The sequence below is a fragment of the Garra rufa genome, chromosome 10 (genome assembly GCF_049309525.1).
Source record: "Garra rufa chromosome 10, GarRuf1.0, whole genome shotgun sequence".
In the NCBI taxonomy this organism is placed as follows: Eukaryota; Metazoa; Chordata; class Actinopteri; order Cypriniformes; family Cyprinidae; genus Garra; species Garra rufa.
Genome location: NC_133370.1, coordinates 27,568,647 through 27,593,132, shown reverse-complemented (window position 1 = coordinate 27,593,132; position 24,486 = coordinate 27,568,647). Strand labels below are relative to the sequence as shown.

At 36.0% G+C, this 24,486-nt stretch overlaps 1 protein-coding gene across 1 annotated transcript; it reads right to left on the bottom strand.

Moving 5' to 3' along the window:
• Positions 1 to 634: 634 nt before the first annotated feature.
• Positions 635 to 23,484, bottom strand: LOC141344747 (CREB-regulated transcription coactivator 1-like). The gene is made up of 14 exons (XM_073849642.1): positions 23,359 to 23,484; positions 18,940 to 19,056; positions 18,708 to 18,845; positions 18,088 to 18,149; positions 17,853 to 17,947; positions 17,626 to 17,711; positions 17,504 to 17,547; positions 17,013 to 17,224; positions 14,412 to 14,548; positions 14,104 to 14,280; positions 10,939 to 11,043; positions 8,475 to 8,561; positions 982 to 1,162; positions 635 to 840 (listed from the first exon to the last, which is right to left on the bottom strand). The coding sequence occupies exons 1-14, from the start codon at positions 23,482 to 23,484 to the stop codon at positions 635 to 637; spliced, it is 1,773 nt and encodes a 590-aa protein (XP_073705743.1).
• Positions 23,485 to 24,486: the final 1,002 nt, after the last annotated feature.

The window sequence follows — 24,486 nt, the reverse complement described above, 5'->3', positions numbered from 1 at the left end:
TAGACATCTATAAAACATTACAATCATATGTTCAGACTGCACTGAAGTACATTAGTGTTGATGTGTAAAGATAAACATGTCGCAGGTGCATGAAAACTGCCCTTAAAATGGGGAGGATTAACACTCCTTTTTAACCATTAATGTTTTCACAAGCAAGAAATATTTATATAGGAAAATAAATTAAAACGATCATACCAAACAATGTTTTTGGTGGCATATGCATGTATAAAAGTGCATAACTTAATATTCGTATTTAAAGAAAAAGGAAAGTAACAGGCATATATGGCAGGCATCAAAGGGGCTTCTACAGGGGATGAAATGGAAGAACACATGTTTGAACATCAAGGGGATCTTATGTAGTGTCGCATTCTCTTATATAGAGCAAAAGGAACCACAATTGCTGAGGTGCGAGTGTATTATCCTAAGAAACGATTGGGCTGCTTGCTCAAAAGGTTGATTCGTTAGATGTGGCAGCACTGCTTTCCCGTTTTTCCCCTAGCATGCTGTGGCAACATTCTCAGCAATCTCTTCCCATAGGATGGGCTTTGAGAAACAGGGTCAAGTGTCCCCCAGACATGCTGCTTCTCTCACACTGATCTCAAAGAAGGGCAAATGAACATCGTATACCTAAAGATTACAGCCTGTCCATCCGGAAAGCGTCTTCTGTCGCGGGGTCGGCCAAAACCATGTCTGGATCGTTGAGCATGTGCAGGCCGTCCAGCGTCAGCGGATCGATTTTCAGCTCATCCAGAGGGAACTGGGAATCTGCGTCAAAGCTCACGTCACCTGTCAGAGAGTTGAAGAACTCTTTGTATAGGCTCAGGGGGGGTTCTCCTGTAACTAGAAGATGGGTAATATAATATGCTAAACTTTTAGAGGGACCTTTTTGATTGCCGGGCTTCACGGCGGCATTGTCAGCAGCACACGTACAGCAGAGCTACATGCAATATTATGCAATATCTTAGTGGGCAGGTGCAATACCTGTGAGAATGATGTTGGGGATGTTCCCATGGCTGCTGTAGCCTAGCTGCTGCGCGTCCTGCAGGTTCCCGTGGCTCCCGGTGAGGTTGAGCATCGCAGCTTGAGAGTAGTTTAGAGTGGATCCCTCAGTGTACAGACTGTTTGAGCTGATGGAATTCTCAATCATGTTGAACTGCTCCAGCTAAAGAATCAAAACAAATTCAATGACTATAAAGTAAAGGTTGATGAAGGCAACAGAAGATAATAATGTTTCTTCCTTTGATTAAGTTAGAATTTAATACAGTGTCCTTGTTAATGGATACATACAAGATCCAAAAATAAACAAATTTTGCATATAATCACACAGAGTCAAACCAAAATTTACATTTTGGTTTAAATCAACATTTCTCAGATTATCACAGTTTATTTGCTATGGTTTAGAAAATGGTAATAAAATATGACTAGAACTCAAAGTAAAACTGTCAGAACAAATTCATCTTGATAATGTCAGATAACTTTTCTTTTACTTTAAAAAAAATAAACCAATAAACCAAAAAATTTAGACAACTGTTAGTATGGCACTATTTATCACTATCAATACTTTGTTGACCAATTACCAAGCAATGCTTAATTTTGTTCAGTCTGTGGTGTAAAAAGATCGCAATAGCAATTAGAAAAACTGTATGATGTAAGATTTTTTGGGTATAATATGTCACAGTTTACTTTATTTTGCTATTCTCACTTACATATGTGAACTACTGTCTTGTACTCACTAGTACTCACTCAGGGTATATGCAGGAATCCTAAAGGTAATTTCAATACCTTTTTAAGACTTTTTAAAGACCTTCTCAGAATATTTTAAGACCTCATCGCCACTTCAAGTTCTAATCAGTATAAAACCTTTAACCTAATAAACAGTTGTAGTTAAATAAATCAATAGAGCACAACCATGCAACAGAACTCAGATCAGCTCAGAAGCTTCACGGTTGTTTTCAGCGACAGGCTTCAGCCACTGTTTAAACTCGTCTTTCTCCAACCAGGAGTACGCAAACTTACATTTTCCCATTTTGCCATGTTTCACTCAATGGTTTCGCTACATGTGGAGAGCGTCACATCACCTCCCCGCGTTTGTCGCAAATTACGTGACATCACCCGGACGCACCCCGGCCCGAACCAATCGCGTGGATCGAGCACGCCGTTGTTAATATTAGGAGGAAAATAAATATATTTATGCTTTTTTGGAGTCAAACACTGGACGACGCTTGAACAAAATTTAAGACCTCGTAAAAACGCTATTAAGACTTTTTAATACCTTTTAAGGGCCTTAATTTTCTCATAATTGATTTATCAACTTTTAATACTTTTTAAGACCCCGCGGACAACCCTGTCACTACTCACTAGTTTTGGCTTGACTATATAGAATTTTTTTCATTATTTAAAGTAATCGATAAATGTATTCAGCATGGGTGCACTGAATTGATCGAGAGTTCTATTTTAAATAAATGTTCTTCTGATCAAAAAAATGTATTACAGTTTCTACAAAAATATTAAGCAGCACAACACTGAAAATAATAATAAATGTTTCTTGATCAGCAAATCAGCATATTAAAATAATTTCTGAAGAATCATGTGACATCCAGACATGAGACTGGAGTAATGGCTGCTGAAAATTCAGCTTTGCCATTACAGAAAAAAAATTACAATTTACAAAATATCCCAATAGAGAGCTGTTATTTTAAATTGAAAATAACATCTGCATTGTTTTTACTGTATTTTTTATTAAATAGATGCAGGCTTTCAGAGCATAAAAAACTCACCCCAAACGTTTGAATGGTAGTTTATATATACACCAGGGTCAGAAATGAATGAGGGCTTATGGCAAAAATGCCACCAAAATGAATATGCCATAAAAATTTAAGACAAAGGGGCCAAAAATGCCCCCGCACAAAGGAACAAGGTACGGTTACGGCTGTTGCGATTAAAATGAAATCAATTCACAGAATTACATTTAGATTTGATTACTGTTCTGTGCATGTAACCAATCAAATGCGTTTCTGTTGAATTTAGGAATGAATCGGCCAATCAGAGGCACTTGGATAGTGAGGGCTGAAAATTAAAGATGTTCCGATGCCCTATTTCCCTTCCAGATACTGATTCCAATACCTAGGCTCAGGGTATCGGCCAATACTGAGTATTGATCCAATACCTGGGCGTGTATTTGTATATACACCTTCAGATCCTACTAGCCCTGTGTGAACTGATGGAATTATTTTATGGTGGGCTTCAGGCTTATCCTTAATAAAAAATGAACAAATATATACAGTGAACTGGAGTATTTTTATTATCTGACATACATTTGACAGTAATATTTTTTTTATAGTTAGCATTACTACTTCTGGTTTTGTGATGTACATCAGCGCCGTTTATAACAGAGAATTCTGGGCAGAATTGGAAAGATTCTCACTAGATCTCGCAGCAACCTTATTCATTGTGCAGCGAATTCAAATGCTTCTCACTGGACTTTGTAGCACTAACAGTGTCGCCAAATCAACGAATAAAGCTATTCTGGGCTTCTGCAAGTTTGTTTGCAGGGCTCTAGAGTGCGACCAATTTGGTCGCACGTGCGACCTAATTTCTCAATGGTGCGACTAAAAAAAATCAAAGGTTGCACCGGTGCGACCAGCAGTTCGAGGGGGGAAAAAACGAAACTCCATGACTCTTAACAACAGACAGACATTAGGCCCATATCGTGGTCTAAACCAATCAGAGATGATGGACGGATCCCGCCCCCCCTCTGATTGGCCGTGGTCCAGATATTCCTGTACGTGTGTGTACGTTTGAAAATGCATGTGATGCAGTCAGACAGAGAGAGGTGAGTAATGTAGCCCATCAGGTAAACAGTGGATGTAGCCGCGGATTATGAGAGAAGATGAAAAGAACGATATTTTTTTCTTACCGCCCGCACCCGCAAACATTCTAATATTGTATATAATTTTCGCACTTTCTATATGCATGGTATTGAAATAGCTTTTAAATGAGTGGTCGCGCGGTTTACTATTACTTTCGATTTTGCGATAATAACGCGCACTCTGTGTAAAGGGAGCAGCACATCTTATAATTTGTCAGTGAACACAAGATTGAGCAGCAAATCCTCTAGCATGTTTTTTTTTAGTCATCTCTCCTTACTTTCGACCCATGATCAGTCAAATCTAAAGGTCATTGCACACTGAGTCCGATTTTTTTATGCGTTTTTTCAGTTTTCTCATATTCGCCATCCTTTCATATGAAAATGCTTATTATGGATGCAAAATGCAGAAAATCGAACCTGATCTGAATTTTTTTTTTTATGACGGACGAAAGTTTCAGAGGCAGTGTGTAAACTCGATTAACATAACCTGAGTTCGTATTTATTTTTTAACGTGCGGAAATTTAATACTCATGTGTGCAATGACATTAACTCCAGCAGCTCGTGTTGGATGCAGGGTTGCCAAGTTCGCGTTTTTCCCCCACGGAATTGGTCTACTTTTAAACTGTTGCCCTGGGTTCATTTCCCCCAGTGGTTTAAAGGTTTAAAATATTGCAGAAATTAAATTTCAATAAAATGCCTGTATTTAAAATTGTTGCGTTATACCTATAAAACGGAGCTGGATGTTAGGTTTTGTAAAGGCTACGGGTAGGAAGCCTTTGAGCGGTGTTTATGATCAATGTGCACAACTGTAAAATGTGTATTTTAGATATGGAAATTTTTTATATTTGGGATATGGTCAGTACGCTATTTTGGGTTGTTCTTGGCTGGCCATTGGGCTAGTTATGTCATATAGACTTGGTAACTCTGTTGTCAGATGCGTTCAGTTTAGAATTGTAGCTTACATTTTCCAACTGCAGTAAATTATTTTTTATTTCAATAAAAATGCAAAATGACAGGGAAGGTGCTGCAGCAAATAATGTAATCAGCACATAACCAAACACAGTGTAACACCAACTACGCCAAATGGAAAAAATGTGCACTTCTATAATGCACTTAAATAATACTTACTCTGTTTTCAAACACTAATTTTACACTTAATATACTAAAAATTATTGAGTACTTCTTAGGATAAGTTTAGGAACATCTACAGTGTACTAAATGTTGCTATTTTGCAAGATTTAGTACACTATAGTATCCAAACTTTCTTTTTGATTTCAGCTCAGTAAAGCATTTAAGCACCAACACTTTTTCAGTAAGTTGCCTTTCTTGTAGAATTGTGAATCAAAAAAAAAACTTTATATTGACCAGATTGTTAGTTAATCATTTACAAGTCAATATTGCCTATATGGACAGCGATTTAAAAAAAAAAACCAAATAAATAAATAAATAAAAAAAGTTAACTTGTAAAACTGCGGTATTAAATGTGATGCGGTTGAAAATTTGGGTGCACCTAACTTTTGTGCTGGTGCACCTAAGAAAAAAAGTTAGGCGCACCAGTGCAACCAGTGCAAAAAGTTAGTCTAGAGCCCTGGTTTGCATTGCGGTCCGAGCTGATAAATGGTCAGAGCTGCACAGCTCAAATGTAGCGCGGTTTAGTTTCGCTTTCGCTTCGTTTGCCGTTGGATGTTTCTCATATGCAACAGAAACAGCAGCCCTTATGAGTTGAACAATGCAGTCGTATAAATAGGTCTTGTTTAAGCAAATGGTATCGGATTGGTACGTGGGTTCAAGTACTGGCCGATACCAATGCTAGGATTTTTGTGGTGTCAGTGGCATTTTCGATACTAATATCGGAATCGGAACAACTCTACTGAAAATGCTGGAGCTGTTGTTTAGTGCGCACGCTCGCAAATTCCCTCATCATAAACAACACAATGCAGATACAATGTACATAAAACATTAATTTTGTAGGTTCAGTAATTATACAACATCATTGACCGACATGTTTGTCTATGAAGCCAGAATGTGACATGCCCAAAATGGAAAAAAACACTTTATATTGTTTTCTATATCAATATTAACAATCACTACAATATAAAGAGCAATAATCAACAATAATGATTTTTGTCATAATATTGCAGTCCCATGAGCTCCTGTTTTTTACGTGTATAATTTAGATACAATTTTAGTCTATTGTTATTGACAACAGTTTAAAATACTGATTAAAGTAATCAGCTAAATGGAAGTATTTAACATTAAAGGAATAGTTCATTTTCAGAACAAAAAATTAGAGATAATGTACTCACCCCCTTGTCTTCCAAGATGTTCATGTCTTTCTTTCTTCAGTCGCAAGGAAATTATGTTTTTTGAGTAAAACATTTCAGGATTTCTCTCCATATAATGGATTTCTATGGTGCCCCTGAGTTTGAACTTCCAAAATGCAGCTTCAAATGGCTCTAAACGATCACAGCCGAGGAAAAAAGGGTCTTTTCTAGCAAAACAATCAGTTATTTTCTAAAAAAAAAAAATAATAATAAATAAATAAAATGCAATTTATATACATTTTAACCTCAAATGCTCTTCTTGTCTAGCTCTGTGTGTACTCTGTGTAGAGATGGTATATAAATTGTAAATGTTTTTAGAAAATAACCAATCGTTTTGCTAGATAAGACCCTTCATCCTCTTGCTAGATAAGACCCTTCATCCTCTGCTGGTATCATTTAGAGCCATTTGAAGCTGCATTTAAACTGCATTTTGAAAGTTCAAACTTGGGGGCACCATAGAAGTGCACTATATGGAGAGAAATTCTGAAATGTTTTGCTCAAAACACCATTTCTTTATGACTGAAGAAAGACATGAACATCTTGGATGACAAGGGGGTGAGTATATTATCTGTTAATTTTTATTCTGAAAGTGAACTACTCCTTTAAAGGCAACATATAGTTTTTATATATAAAAACAACAACAACAACAACAACAACAACAACAACAACATGTAAATATAAAAATTGCACACACAAATGTAAAAAAAATGCCCCTGAAAATGCCCTCTGCCTCTTAAAGGAAAAGTTCATTTCTGACTCTGATATACACACACCTTACCATGTGTATCTTTAATATACATTTATCTGACCTGAACCTGTTTGGCCTTGCAGAACTTCCAAATATTGAAAGAAGCCTTTTAGGATTGAGACTGACTTTGAAGACTGGTTTTGCAACATGGAAATCCGTAACTTGTTTCTTTTGTCAGCAGCGATGTTCCTTTTGAATGTATTTATTTATGTATGTTCCATTTCTTATTATGACATGCAATATTATATCTATTACAATATATCTATATTTATATGAAAGTATTTAAATATTTTCTGAGGAGAGATGGTTTTAGTGGGAATGAGTGATAATGTCATTATTTAAATAGTGTTGCCATTTTAAAAACAAACAGCAGGTAAAGCATGCCTTTGTATTATTGAACAGATAAGTAAACAGAAACGTGGGGGAGAGTGTGGGATTTGGGACTGGAACATGACGCAGGGCAGATTCAAATCTATGTCCCTGTGCAGCTCTTTTGTGTTGTAAGCATGCACTTTTCCCACTGAGCAACTATTAGAGTAGTTGACAGAAAACCCTTCCCCTGTCATTTCAAAGCTCTCAGCTGCCCTCTAGTGGCTTGTACATGTAAGGAGCAAAGAATGAACTGTTTATAGACAGGTTCACAGACAGAAAATGCACTACAATATTATATTTATGTGACTGGTGGCCAGTGTTGGAGAGTAACTAGTTACATGCAACAGGCATTTTTTATTATGGATAGATGCACTTTATTGGACTTGTTTTGGACTGCTGAAGAGAAACACCCACCCATTGCTATTTTAAAGCTTGGAAAAGCCAGAACAATTTTTAATACAACTCTGATTAAATTAGTCTGAAAGAAGGAAATCATATACACCTAGGATGCCATGAGGGTGAGTAAATAATGGGCTAATTTTCATTTTTGGGTGAACTAACCCTTTAAATTAGTTACTTATAAAAAAAAAAAGTTAACGATTACCAAATTTCTTTCCCAAATTGCATTAACTGCTCTAAAACTTGAGACACAGAATAGGACACATGTTCATTCGATAACTGTTGTATTTCCTATGTAGGTTTATTTAAATGCTTTTTTTAAGATTGACTGTTTTTTCCAAGGCATTATCAGATGCCAATGTTTCCTGTTTATTTCAAAAACAGTATCAGCTATTAAACTATATCTAACCTCAGAATGATCTTACAGTAAAAAGGTGTTAAAGTCTGATTTTGCAGTGGCTGTACTGTACTTTGAAGTCTGACAATAATCAGTGTTGAATACTAGTGTAAGGTTAACCCGGCCTGCTTTAAATGTTTGAAAACATTTAATAGAAATGTAGAAAAGTAATCAATTACGACTCTAATAAAGTAATTGAAAGTTACACTACTTATTACATTTTAAATAGGGTCACTTGTAATTTATAACCCATTACATTTCCAAAGTAACCTTTCCAACACTGTAAGTGGCTTAAAATCTTCCAGATGAGCTACAGCAGTTCAGGTACGATTCCAGTTATTTATACCGCAGACAAAATGAGCTCACCTGCTGAGACAAAGCGCTGGTCTGCCGAGGGGACAGCTGCTGGTCGTAAAAGGCATCGCCAAAGACACTTCCGAGAATGGATGAGTGCTAAAACAAGAACACATTACAAATAACCATCTATGAAAAGGCTAAAGATAATCACAACAAATCAAAAATCAAAGGCTCTAAAACAATGTACTTAGCCCATGAGAGGATCTAAATCCACTAAACATTCTGCGTCACAATTCATGATGCAAGATGACAACACTTTCTTTATCACATTCTATATCACCATGTTTGACATAAAGACATTTTGACTTATTTCAAACATAAAAATATGTTGCAAGTGTACTCTACAGAAATGTAACACCTTGTTAAAGCAACAGATGAACAAAAACCTAAGCCTAAATATCTTAAAAACTAAGATCACAAAATGGCTTTTAGAGAATAAGAGGAAGGAGCTGCATACAGTGCAAGGACTCTGGAGCAACAGCAAAGATAGGAGTGTCCAAACCTGTTTCTGGAGGGACACTGTCCTGCAAAATTTAGCTCCAACCCCCAATTAAACACACCTGAATCAGCTAATCACTAGAAACTTCCAGACAAGTGTGTTGGAGCTAGACTTTGCAGGATGTTGGCCCTCCAGAAGCAGGATTGGACACTCATGGCCAAATGCTAAGTGACTAAAAGAATATAGATTTTCAGACTATATAATTCTGTGTGTTGTATTTTCAACTAGCACAGGATATCTAACCTTTTTCAGATCCATTATTGGATAAAGACAGAGCAGAGATACCCTGATACATATTGTATAAAACATGCATATTGCATTTTAGTTGGAAAAATGACATGCATATAGTACATTTACAATTTTAAGTGCAATTTACTTAAAAAATGTGTTTACACAACCAGTCAAAAGTTTTTGAACAGTAAGATTTTTAATGTTTTTTAAGTATCTTATGCCCACCAAGCCTGCATTTATTTGATCCAAAATACAGCAAAAGCAGTAATATAGCAAAATATTTTTACTATTTAAAATGACTATTTGAATCTATTTTAAAATCTAATTTATTCATGTGATCACAGCTAAATTTTTAGCATCATTACTACAGTCTTCAGTGTCACATGATGCTTCAGAAATCATTCTAACATGCTGATTTGCTGTTCAAGAAACATTTTTTTTATTATTAATATTTAAAACAGTTGAGTACATTTTTTCAGGATTGTTTGATGAAAAGATCGATCCAAAAATCAGCATTTATCTGAAATAAAAGGTTTTTGTAACATTTTACACTATACCATTCAAAAGCGTGGAGTAAAAGTATTCAAATTAATACTTTTGAGCATGGATGCTTAAAATTGATCAAAAGTGACGATAAAGACATTTAGAATGGTTACAAAAGATTTCCATTTCAGATAAATGCTGTTCTTCTGAACTTTCTATTCATCAAAGAAACCTGAAAAAAAATCTACTTAGCTGTTTTCAACATAACAATAAAAAAAAGAAAAAAAAAATTTGAGCAGCAAATCAGCATATAAGAATGATTTCTGTGGATCATGTGACACCGAAGCCTGGAGTAATGATGCAAAAAATTCAGATTTGAAATCAGGAATAAATTACATTTTAAAATATATTCAAATAGAAAAATGTATTAAAAAATATACTGTTTTTTGCTGTACTTCGAATCAAATAAATGCAGGCTTTGTGAGCAGAAGAGACTTCTTTAAAATAAAAACATTAAAAACTTACTGTTCAAAAACCTTTGACTGGTAGTGTAGGTTGTAGAGCCATTATTGATCTATAAAGTAATTTACTTGTACATTTTTAATGTTAATGAAATACTGTTTTTTAAACATCTTTCTTTCTTTTTTTTCACAAACACAAGGAAAGGTCTGCACTCTGAAAAATGTCTTGTCTCTGAATCATTAGAAAGGCTTTTGGCTGAAGCGGCGTTTTTTAATATTCCTGCTCCAAAATAATAATTAGACATTTTTATCTCTTTTTTTGTGAGTGAGGCAGTTTCTTGGCCTTGACACCTGAATTGCCTGGTAGATTGTGGTGAATATGTCTGCATTTTTGCTACACAAAAGTCAAATTTTTAAATATTACTATCCAAATCTCTAGTTATTTCATGATTCAAACCATTTGTATTAAACATTCTCAAAGGACAATTATTTTTATCATACTGACACAACGATTAATTTTTCTCAAAATGCACAATATGCACATGATCCAGTGAAAGGATGCATAACAGCGATGGCAATTTGACTATGGCGTACATTAAAATTGGCCTGTATCGCTAATCAGCATGATACACAGAACGAGTAAGTGGTGCTCAGACACACAGCGAAGCAGCCGGGATCGGAGAGACTGGGAGACACGACTGGACTAGGACACACAGAGCGGCTAAAGGGACAGGCTCCAGATCGGCTCCAAACAAAACAAACTACAGGAGGAAGCAGCGGCTGCTGGATTCGCCCTTACTTGAGGCGAGCCCCCCGGAGAGAAGCCTTGATTGGAGACCGGAGAGGTTGGAGACTGATTGGCCGAAGACCCCACCCTACAGCGGTACTGCTGGAGGGAAGCAGCCTACATGGGACAACACCAAGTTAGACCAGCAGAGCCCCTGTAGGGGACCTCTGACTCAGGGTATGTGGCCTGTGGCTCTCAAGTAACAATTTATGTTGACATTGTGTCTGCTTACTCTGTCATGTAAACTCTGCAGCCAGGACATTTTTACTAGGACATCAGCTAAATGACCTTGTTATTACAAGACCACTGATTTTTTTTTTATATATAGAAATATATGGAAATACTGATATTTTTAAGTCTTTACATGATAGTATGATCATCCAGGTTTCTTCATTTTGTCAAGATTGAGATGGTGTTAAATACAGAAAAAGCTGAGAACTTAACTAAAAAAAGAAAACAGCTTGTTAAAATTCATTACCTGTACTACCAGTCAAATGGCTGGACAGGTTTAAAATGTATTGTTTGATCTAAAGATCTAAAGGCCTATCATACATGCTTGAAATAAATCTTACAGATTATTTAAAGTTTGTCTAAATACTCTACTGTTCAAACATTTGGGTCAGTAAAAAATGCAACAACTGACACGTTGAAGGCCAAGAAAGGTAGCAAAGACATAGTTAAAGTCCATGTGACATCAGTGGTTCAACTTTAATTTTATGAAGCTACGATAATACTTTTTGTGCACAAAGAAAACAAAAATAAGGACTTTATTTGAACCAGAATATACAGACCATGAACTAAAAAAGTTGGACATTCTACGTCAGAACGGAAGAGAAGAAATTGTTGAATTAAGTTGTTATTTTAGTTTCCTTTGCACACAAAACGTATGCTCGTAGCTCTTGGATTTCATTAGAAATATCTTAATTTGTGTTCTGAAGATGAACGAAGGTCTTACAAGTTTGAACAACACTACAGTCGTGGCCAAAAGTTTTGAGAATGACACAAATATTAGTTTTCACAAAGTTTGCTGCTAAACTGCTTTTAGATCTTTGTTTCAGTTGTTTCTGTGATGTACTGAAATATAATTACGAGCACTTCATACGTTTCAAAGGCTTTTATCGACAATTACATGACATTTATGCAAAGAGTCAGTATTTGCAGTGTTGGCCCTTCTTTTTCAGGACCTCTGCAATTCGACTGGGCATGCTCTCAATCAACTTCTGGGCCAAATCCTGACTGACAGCAACCCATTCTCTTCCATAATCACTTCTTGGAGTTTGTCAGAATTAGTGGGTTTTTGTTTGTCCACCCGCAGCTGAATCCTCTTTAGGAGACGATCCTGGCGCTTGCTGGACTTTCTTGGACGCCCTGAAGCCTTCTTAACAAGAATTGAACCTCTTTCTTGAAGTTCTTCATGATCCTATAAATTGTTGATTTAGGTGCAATCTTAGTAGCCACAATATCCTTGCCTGTGAAGCCATTTTTATGCAACGCAATGATGGCTGCACGCGTTTATTTGCAGGTCACCATGGTTAACAATGGAAGAACAATGATTTCAAGCATCACCCTCCTTTTAACATGTCAAGTCTGCCATTCTAACCCAATCAGCCTGACATAATGATCTTCAGCCTTGTGCTGTTCAACATTCTCACCTGAGTTAACAAGACGATTACTGAAATGATCTCAGCAGGTCCTTTAATGACAGCAATGAAATGCTTTTTTCGGGATTAAGTTAATTTTCATGGCAAAGAAGGACTATGCAATTCTGATCACTCTTCATAACATTCTGGAGTATATGCAAATTGCTATTATAAAAACATAAGCAGCAACTTTTCCAATTTTCCAATATTTATGTAATTCTCAAAACTTTTGGCCACGACTGTACATACTTTTTATTGCTATTTTCTACATTTGCATATAATGATTAAGTATGCCCAAACATTTGACTGGTACAGTATTTGTTATCATTGTCAATATAATTAAACCCTTTAGCGCCATGTATGATCTGAATAACAGATCATACAGTTGAGATCAAAAGTTTACATCCCCCTTTCAGAATCTGCAAAATGTTAATTATTTTACAAAAATAAGAGGAATCATACAAAATGCATGTTGTTTATTTATTACTGACCTGAATAAGATATTTTACATTAAAGATGTTAATGTGAGATGTTAAAGAGATGTTACATACCGTTTACAAGAGAAAATAAGTTGAATTTATAAAAATTACCCTGTTCAAAAGTTTACATCCCCTTGTTTTTTCACATTGTGTTGTTACCTGAATGATCCACAACTTTTTTGTTTGTTTGTTTAGTGATAGTTGTTCATGAGTCATTTGTTTGTCCTGAACAGTTAAACTGCCTGCTGTTCTTTAGAAAAATCATTCAGGTCTCATAAATTATTTGGTTTTCCAGCATTTTTGTGTATTTGAACCCTTTCCAACAATAACCGTATGATTTTGAGATCCATCTTTTCACACTGAGGACACCTGAGGGACTCATATGCAGTTATTACAGAAGGCTCAAATGCTCACTGGTGCTCCAGAAGGAAAAGCTATGCATTAAGAGTTAAGAATTTGAAGATCAGGGTAAATTTTACTTATTTTGTCTTCTGGGAAACATGTAACTATCTTCTATAGCCTCTGGAGGGCAGTACTAAATGAAACAATATGATATTTATGCAAAATAAGAAAAATGTACACATCTCCATTCTGTTCTTAATGCATGTTTTTTTTTCCTTCTGAAGCACCAGTGAGCATTTGAAACTTCTGTAATAGTTGCATATGAGTCCCTCAGTGTGAAAAGATGGATCTCAAAATCATACAGTCATTGTGGGAAAAGGTTCAAATACACAAAAGCTGGAAAACCAAAGAATTTGTTGGACCTGAAGGATTTTTCAGAAGAACAGCAGGCAGTTTAACTGTTCAGGACAAACAAGGAACTTGTGAACAACTATCACTAAACAAAAATTATTCAGGTGGATTATTCAGGTAATAAAGTATTAGGAATCATGGGGATGTATTCTAAATAAACAATAACATGCATTTTGTATGATCCTCCTTATTTTGGTCAAATGATTAACATTGTGCAGATTGAACTTTTGACCTCAACTGTACATACCCAAGATCTAGGAATCCACTGCAGACCTACGGAGCTGAGCATTAAGATGTGACCTTACCGTGTTGATATCAATGCCCACAGAGGTTTGTGTCTGGCTGCCTGAGACAGGTGGCAGCTGGGTGTTCTGCTGGAGCTGAGAAAGCCCACCGACCCCCTGCGTCTGTGTGGACGGCTGACTGAAGAAAGCATACTGAGCCAACTGCTGCTCCAGCGTCATGGCGTCTATCGCCACCGCCTATTCAACACAGATCCAGATTGAGACAGTCTTTTAGCATCGGAGTGATTAGATTAGCATTTAATGTTCTATCTGAAACATTAGTTTAAATCAGTCCTCGTCAGCAGCTGAAGGAATTACAGCAGTGTTACCTGTGCTAGAGAGAGTGGAGGAGAGAGGGTGGGCGACATCTGCTGAAGACTCGGGTGCTGCTGGGAGTCTGTGTTGAGGATCAGAGGAACTACATTCTCATGCCTGCGCTGAACGCTCATTGTCGATGTGGGCTGGGCTGATGAGAGTAATGGGTGGAATAAAGTAGCATATTGACTTCAATCCTTTAGACATATATGATAATGTCTACATTAACACTCATTTACAGTTTAAGATAACATCATGTTATTAAAGGGATAGTTCACCCAAAAAAAAAAAAAAAATTCTGTCATTAATTACTCACCCTCATGTCGTTCCAAACCTGTAAGACCTTCATTCATCTTCAGAACACAAATTAAGCTATTTTTGATGAAATCAGAGAGCTTTCTGCATTTGCATAGACAGCAATGCAATTACTTATTAATTAACTTTGCATTCTTTGAACACAAAATCTATTTTCATAACATCATCAATTTACGGTTGAACCGCAGTGCATCTCAAACAGAGGGTCCACTAGGGGGCCTCAGCAAATTTCAAAGGGGGCCTCAAGATAACTAAAAGGGATACTTCACCCAAAAAAATTAATTACTAACACTCATCTCATTCAAAACCCATCAGACCTTCTTTGTTCAACTTTGAAACACAAATTAATATATTTTTTATAAAATCAGAGAGCTTTCTGACCCTGCATAGACAGCAAACCAACTGACGCATTCAAGGCCCAGAAAGGTAATAAGGACATTGTTAAATAGCCCATGTGGCATCAGTGGTTCAATCATAATTTTATGAAGTTACAAGAATACTTTTTGTGTGCAAAAAAATAATAATAATGACTTTCTTCAACAATTTCTTCTGTTCCATGTCAGTCTTTGGCGCGTTCACAAGAGTACCACGATGCACGTCTGTGGTGCTGCTGACGAAGGGGCCAGCATTTGGAATGACATGGGGGTAAGGAATGACAGAATTTTCATTTTTGGGTGAACTAACTCTTTAAAATGACTTAAAAGAACATCAACAAGCATTTATTTAAGCTAAAACAACTTAAAATATTTTAGTTTTTAAAAGTTTAAAAAGCTTTTTTCTTTGAAGAAATGATATTTCCACAGTCAAAAACCTGGATATATGACGTAGCCTAATTTTAAAAGTGTGATTTCTATATATCATACAAATAAAATCTTAAAACTCTGTGGGCATTTTTATAAACGATATACATTTTTTTTTATTTATCCCAAGCTTTAAATTATTTCACTATGCAAAAATTGAGAGTAAAAACAACTAAACAAAAAGACAATCTTTCTCCTAACATATTTTATCAAGATAGCAAATTAATGCTATTGTTAGTTTAAGATTTTATCACCTTCATCACTAAACAAAGTCAAACCTAGGTAGGAAAGACTTTGAAATTGTTATCCATGTTTGGTAACACATTTACTTTAAGGTGTCCTTGTTACATGTTACACGTACTTACTAGTATAACAATTAATTATGTTTAATACATGCAAGTAACCCTAACCAAACCCTAATCATTTAGTAAGTACATGTAGTTAATTAATATTACTCCGTACTTAACTGTAAAATTACAATGTAACAAGGACACCTTGAAATAAAGTGTAACCCCATGTTTTTATCTTGTCATGGCTTGACTGTTATAATTTGTTGTTTTATGTGTAGACTCTCACTTCCATTTCCATCTTCAAACGGTCCAAAATGTGGCTGCTCGTTTGCTCATGGGAAGTAAACGGAATCATATTACACCCATCTTATGCTCTTTGCATTGGCTACCAGTTCAATACCATATTGATTTTTTAAACATTTGCAATTTAATCATTTAGCCCCCCAATGCTTCTCAAACATAATCCTTCCTCATAATCTCAATAGATTGTTTACACCATTACCTGATAGAGCTGTTCCCATGGTCTCAAACTTTTCTGCTTTAACTTCTTTTAACTAAGTTTATATACTATGTACAGCACTTTGGTCAACCAAAGTTGTTTTAAATGTGTTACAGAAATAAATACAAACTTGAAAGTAAAAAAAAATCATGTAAATTCATTGGTTAAACAGAGTGGGATCCCTGAAAAACAGTCAGCTCTTATTGGGTGATAAGGAAGAGAAGAAATTGCTGAATAAAGTTGTTCTTTTGGTTTTCTTTGTGCACATAAAGTATTCTTGTAGCTTCATAACATTACAGTTGAACCACTGAGGTCACATGGACTTTTTAACAATATTAACAATCTTCTTACTACCTTTCTGGGCCTTGAACGTGTCAGTTGCTTTGCTGTCTATGCAGTGTCAAAAAGCTCTCGGATTTCATCAAAAATATCTTAGTTTGTGTTCCAAAGATGAACAAAGGTCTTGAGGGTTTGGAACGTCATGAGGGGGAGTAATTAATGACAGAATTTTTGTTTTTAGGTGAACTATCCCTTTAAAATTTCTGAAATTCTGAAAATTATTATTTTAGCTAGTTATATCTATGGACACTCTTTTCAGAACTTGTCATTATAGCAGATGTACCAGTGGAAACCTATTAACCTCCATGGGGGGGTCTTATGGTCAAAAGGATTGAGAACCACTGTCCTAATGCATATGCTTGGGAGAATCACCTTGGCTGGCCGACGTGAGGCCCATGTGAGTGTTGGCCAGGTTGCCAGTGCTGTTGGAGGCACTGAGAGAGGATGTGGAGTCATCAGGGTCCAGGGGTGTGGGGAGAGGAGGGGGAATCTGGATGTTGGTCAGGTCTGGCAGAGAGCCGCCCGTGTTGTGCGCCGCTGGGATTAGAGATGCAGTCATTTCCTGATCTGGAGATGGAAATATGCTGGGGAAATGACATGAGGGACGTTAGAAGGAACTGGGATAAATAGATATAGTCCACAGAAAAAGACCATTGCATGGATTATGATGTGATAAAACAAGGCTGTTATAAAGGAGTAGATATGACTGGATGGCTGTTGGGTTGGGATAATAAAGGGGTAATTGTTTGCACAAATGACCTTGACTCTTCAATCTCCAAATGATAAGTACTGAACCCGTCCTTGTATTCACCTACTTTATACTATCAGCATCAAATAAGAAAACCCTGTGAAACCACACTTACTTGATTCCAGGTATCTTGTTTGATTTGGGCCTTGGTGAAGTAGTCTATGAAAAAACGATAAATACTTCAATAATAAGAGATTCCAATTAATTCATATAGAAGAAGTCTGTTTCTAAACGTACCTTTCTGTGATCCCATATTTGCCTTTGATCTTCCTTGTCCATGTCACTTTCAGATTCCCCTGTTCCTGGCATAGTGAAAAGAAGAACTAGTACATAGAGAGGGATGAAATCATATGCTGAAACAAGTGTAGGAAAACATCAACAGGATATAGTTCACTGCAACATTTAGCCTTATTGATAAGAGCATTTAATAGATCATACAGCAATAAAATAAACATTGCATCAACCTTGTTTTGGCTGCAAATCTTGAGACCCTCCTGCAAATGCATCTTGTGGGTTTGGGTTCAAAGTGCTCTGGTGCAGGGCAGAGTCTGAGTTGGTCCTACAGAACAATATTTGATTTAATATTTAATATAGCTATGAAAAATAACAATTGACATGCCATTTTAACAGCTATGATTCCTGCACATATTTACAGTCTTCAGCACATGCAAGCAGACTGTGTTGAGTATAAACTCTCACCTCCTCCAGCTGGTATCAGGTGGGGGTGACAGATACACCGAGGCATACGGACAGCTATCAATGTGAGATTCAACATTAAGGACTTCATAATGTCAGAATAAGGAAATCGCAGACATTCAAACAAATATTTTACCCTGGACCACAAAAACAGTCATGAGGGTCCATTTTTTGAAATTGAGATTTATACATTATCTGAAATTATGTAAATGAATAAGCTTTCCACTGATATATTGTTTGTTAGGATAGCACAATATTTGTTCGAGATACAACTATTTGTAAATCTGGAATCTTAGGGTTTTGAGAAAATCGCCTTTAGGTTGTTCAAATGAAGTTCTTAGCCATGCATAATACTATTCGAAAATAAGGTTTTAATATATTTATGGTAGGAAATTTACAAAATATCTTAATGGAACATGATCTTTACTTAATACCCTAATGATTTTTGGCATAAAATAAATAATTTTGACCCATACAATGTATTTTTGGCTATTGCTACAAATATCCCTGTGCTACTTAATACTGGCTTTGTGGTCCAGGGTCGCATATGCTTTTGTTTGCCATGCAGACCCATATGGTGCAATAATTCTGTCTGCATTCATGAGTAGGCTTATTAAGGATATTTGACGACCATGTTTGTCCACAGAGAGGGGTCTGCGGTGTGGCGACGTGATGCGATTCCTGTCCCGATAGACCCTGTCTACTAGCCCATGGTGACGAGTTGTTCTGCTTGTGTCCAGTCCTGAATTCTGAAAAGGTGTCTGAGGAAAACCAACAAATTTGAAGACGTCAGTACACAACTTGCATTCCACATATCTATTTATATTAAATTTCACCTGTGAATGTGCGTCTCACCTGAAAGGGAAGGTCAATAGTGGTGTTTCCAATCTGATTGACGTTTGGCAAAGAGCCGCCATAGTACTGCCCTCGGTTCTGCCCGAGCTGTAAATACTGATTCTTCTGTAATTGTAACTGCATAAAAACAACAACCAATAAAACTGTGAGACATTATATAAGTGAAATTACCAAAAAGGGCTTCTGATTATAAATCACCATTGTGTTTTTAAGTAAATACACAAGAAAGGAAACCTTGCAAGGATAACTGTAACAATAACTATATTAACATCCACATCAATGCATGAAAACATTCTGTTTATTATAAATGTGTGCTGCAATTATGTCGGCTTTTGCTTTAAATGCTCAAACTCTTTAAAGTCGGGTCGATTCTTATTAGCTGTCAATATTGTTCATCAGCTGAAAAAAAATGTGATTCCAAAAATATTATTACTCCATGTAGTTATCATTATAGCTGTCATTTGGACTTTACTCTCAATTAATTAGAACTATTATTAAAAAAATATATTGTTACTGTCCAAAATTTTCTGCCTAAAGCTTCAAAATATATTCCAGCTCTCTGTGTCTTTCTAGTTACATCTGATGTCAAGAATGAAAGAGAAATGGATATACACTAGCAGTCAAAAGTTTTTGATATTTTTTTTTAAGAATTCTCCTTTTGCTTGCCAAGCCTGCATCTGTTTGATCCAAAGTACACCAAAAGCAGTAACATTGTGAAATATTTTTATTTAAAATAATTGCTTTCTATTTGATTTTTTAATGTAATTTATCCCTGTGATCAAAGCTGAATTTTCAGCATCATTACATTACAGTCTTCAGTGTCACATGATCCATCAAAAATCCTTCTAATATGCTGATTTGCTGTTCAACAAACATTATTATTATTATTACTATCAATATTTAAAACAGTTATAATACTTTATTTAGCAAGGAGGCTTTTAAATGATATTTCAAAAGCAGGGCTCTAGACTAACTTTTTGCACTGGTTGCACTGGTGCGCCTAACTTTTTTTCTTAGGTGCACCAGCACAAAAGTTAGGTGCACCCAAATTTTCAACCGCATCACATTTAATACCGCAGTTTTACAAGTTAACTTTTTTTATTTATTTATTTATTTGGTTTTTTTTTTTAAATCGCTGTCCATATAGGCAATATTGACTTGTAAATGATTAACTAACAATCTGGTCAATATAAAGTTTTTTTTTTGATTCACAATTCTACAAGAAAGGCAACTTACTGAAAAAGTGTTGGTGCTTAAATGCTTTACTGAGCTGAAATCAAAAAGAAAGTTTGGATACTATAGTGTACTAAATCTTGCAAAATAGCAACATTTAGTACACTGTAGATGTTCCTAAACTTATCCTAAGAAGTACTCAATAATTTTTAGTATATTAAGTGTAAAATTAGTGTTTGAAAACAGAGTAAGTATTATTTAAGTGCATTATAGAAGTGCACATTTTTTCCATTTGGCGTAGTTGGTGTTACACTGTGTTTGGTTATGTGCTGATTACATTATTTGCTGCAGCACCTTCCCTGTCATTTTGCATTTTTATTGAAATAAAAAATAATTTACTGCAGTTGGAAAATGTAAGCTACAATTCTAAACTGAACGCATCTGACAACAGAGTTACCAAGTCTATATGACATAACTAGCCCAATGGCCAGCCAAGAACAACCCAAAATAGCGTACTGACCATATCCCAAATATAAAAAATTTCCATATCTAAAATACACATTTTACAGTTGTGCACATTGATCATAAACACCGCTCAAAGGCTTCCTACCCGTAGCCTTTACAAAACCTAACATCCAGCTCCGTTTTATAGGTATAACGCAACAATTTTAAATACAGGCATTTTATTGAAATTTAATTTCTGCAATATTTTAAACCTTTAAACCACTGGGGGAAATGAACCCAGGGCAACAGTTTAAAAGTAGACCAATTCCGTGGGGGAAAAACGCGAACTTGGCAACCCTGCATCCAACACGAGCTGCTGGAGTTAATGTCATTGCACACATGAGTATTAAATTTCCGCACGTTAAAAAATAAATACGAACTCAGGTTATGTTAATCGAGTTTACACACTGCCTCTGAAACTTTCGTCCGTCATAAAAAAAAAAATTCAGATCAGGTTCGATTTTCTGCATTTTGCATCCATAATAAGCATTTTCATATGAAAGGATGGCGAATATGAGAAAACTGAAAAAACGCATAAAAAAATCGGACTCAGTGTGCAATGACCTTTAGATTTGACTGATCATGGGTCGAAAGTAAGGAGAGATGACTAAAAAAAAACATGCTAGAGGATTTGCTGCTCAATCTTGTGTTCACTGACAAATTATAAGATGTGCTGCTCCCTTTACACAGAGTGCGCGTTATTATCGCAAAATCGAAAGTAATAGTAAACCGCGCGACCACTCATTTAAAAGCTATTTCAATACCATGCATATAGAAAGTGCGAAAATTATATACAATATTAGAATGTTTGCGGGTGCGGGCGGTAAGAAAAAAATATCGTTCTTTTCATCTTCTCTCATAATCCGCGGCTACATCCACTGTTTACCTGATGGGCTACATTACTCACCTCTCTCTGTCTGACTGCATCACATGCATTTTCAAACGTACACACACGTACAGGAATATCTGGACCACGGCCAATCAGAGGGGGGGCGGGATCCGTCCATCATCTCTGATTGGTTTAGACCACGATATGGGCCTAATGTCTGTCTGTTGTTAAGAGTCATGGAGTTTCGTTTTTTCCCCCCTCGAACTGCTGGTCGCACCGGTGCAACCTTTGATTTTTTTTAGTCGCACCATTGAGAAATTAGGTCGCACGTGCGACCAAATTGGTCGCACTCTAGAGCCCTGAAAAGTGATGATAAAGACATTTATAATGTTACAAAAGATAAATGCTGTTCTTCTGAACTTTCTATTCATTAAAGAAACCTGAAAAAAATCTACTCGGCTGTTTTCAACATAATAATAATAGTAATCATAATAATAACACTACTAACAATAAATGTTTTTGAGCAGCAAATCAGTATATTAGAATGGTTTCTAAGTGATAATGTGACTGGAGTTATGATACTAAAAATTCTGCTTTGAAATTACAGAAATAAATTACAGAAATATATTAAAATAGAAAACAGTTATTTTAAATAATAAAAATAGTTAACAATTTACTGTATTTACTGTACTTTGGATCAAATAAATGCAGGCTTGGTAAGGAGAAGAGACTTTAAAAACATTAAAAGTCTAAAAAACTTTTGAATGCTGCTAGTAGCTGCCATTCGGACTTCACTATTCTCAATTAATTAGAGCTATTAATAAAATGTACTGTTATTGTCAAAACATTTCCAAATAAAAGTCCTGAACAAGCTGTCCAATATATTCCAATATAGCTACTATTTATTCCAGGTCTCTCTTTTTAGTTACATCTGATGTCAAGAACTCACAAACATTACAAACGGATATAAAATCAGTAACAATTTTAGAAAATAACCAAAAATCAAAGTAGTAGGAATTTGGATTTAACAACTTGATATTGATATTAAAGCTGACACATGTTATCATGAATTTGCCACAGCTTTTATATAATGGTAGAAAGAGAACATTCAAACACTGGGTGAAAGTGACAACTGATTCCAGAGAGTTACAACTAAGAAATGCTATTTATTGAAAAAAGCAAGTACTTTAATTAATTATTAAAACGCTTTTGTCTAATGGGACTTAAAATAAGAAGTACAGCATAATGATTGATACTAAAGCAGGCAGCAACAAGAAGTGCAATAAAAAAGTTCCAAAATTGTATAAGAACAGACCTAAAAATTAAACAAAAAAAGGTTGTATTTAGTCTGAATCTTGATTGGGATGTTGGTAGCGCACTGCAGGCAATGCCTGTATAATCACAACCCCGGACTCCTTGTTTTGGGCATAAATGCACTGAGCAATAACGCTGAACTGAGTAAATTGTTGTGTTTGGCTTAATTACTCACTAAGATCTTGTAAACATCGATTAAATATTCCGGTTTAACCCTCGGGAACGCATTACACCTGAAATTAATATTTAGAAGCCAAAATGTGTCCAGCACTGAATACGGCCTTGATTGCAGTCCAGCTATAATGGCGAGAGGCTGTAATGTGGCTGTCAAATACACATGCTCAATCCATTCACTCATACACTGCAGCTGTGATCACGGCAACTTTTATAAGGCCTCATCGTGACCGTCTGTTTATTATCAAATACCTCAATGGCGTCCATTGTAAGGTAATCTATAAATCAACGCTACTGGAGAGGGGCGTTTGTTATTGTTTACGTCCAGACAGGCGGGTTCAGTGAGTGTCGTATCAACACAAATTCTGCCGCGCACCTCGAGCTGCTAATGAACGCTGTCACAAGAGAAAAACAGTCACACTTACACGGGCCGCCCGAGTAATACTCAGGTCTTTCATCACCTCCTCGAACGCAGCTGTCTCTTCCGCTTGTTTCTGGTTGTGTAACGCGATCTTCTCGCTGAATTTTCGCGGATTATTCGAGGTCGCCATGTTTCGCTCCTCTTGGGCTCCGCTCTGGTTCAATGAGACGCTGCTGCGTGCGCGCGTCCGTGCGCGTGGGCGTAGTGAACACGCACATCTGGAGTGCGCGAGTGCTCGTCTGTTATACAGAGATTGGAGGATTATGTGGCTGTATTAAGATTAGGAATGGGAATTAGAAATGTAACGATTCTGTTTTTACGGGACTAATCAATAATATGGAAAATTGTCCAATATTTAATACGTTAGAGGAAGAAATATTAGGAAATAATGCAGTTACTGCATTGCCTGTTGTCAGATAATGGGATTTACAGAACAGAACGGATATAACGAATCAATCCAAATGTTGCAAAGACATGACTTTCGTGCAATACTGTGGTCTTCCCTATATACAAAATACAATATGTATTTTTCATTCTAAATGTCAGATTTTTATTAACATATAACAAACAGTTTATTTATTTCGAGGCAGACGATGAAAGTACAACTTTTTGTTCATAATCAGATAATTCATATGTGTTTTGATTCGCGAAAATGTCTTATACAATACAATTAAATAAACTTAAAATATAGGCTACTTATACTTAAATACAAAGGTGCTTCACGATACCATATAGAAGAACCTTTTCTAAATGGTTCCATAAAGAATCTTAAACATCTGAAGTACCTGTCTGTTTCACAAAAGGTTTTGTCTTCAAATTATTAAAAGGTAAAAAAGAGATGGTTCTTTAAAAATGGTTCTTCTGTGGCATCGCTGTGAAGAACCTTTTAAAACACTTTTATTTTTAAGAGTGTGTGATCCGTTTGTTTGGGTCCTGGGAATCTCACTGGTCGCTTTATGTTGTTCATTCGATAAAAAGAGTCGGTTCATTTGAGTCGTTCATTCGGGAATCGAGGCGGACAGGCTAAGTATATCAGTTTATTTATTACAGGGTTTTTCAGTTGCTAGTAAGCATCGGTTAGTACAGAAGACACATTTCAGAACAAGAACTTTCAGCGAAAAACAACATTTTT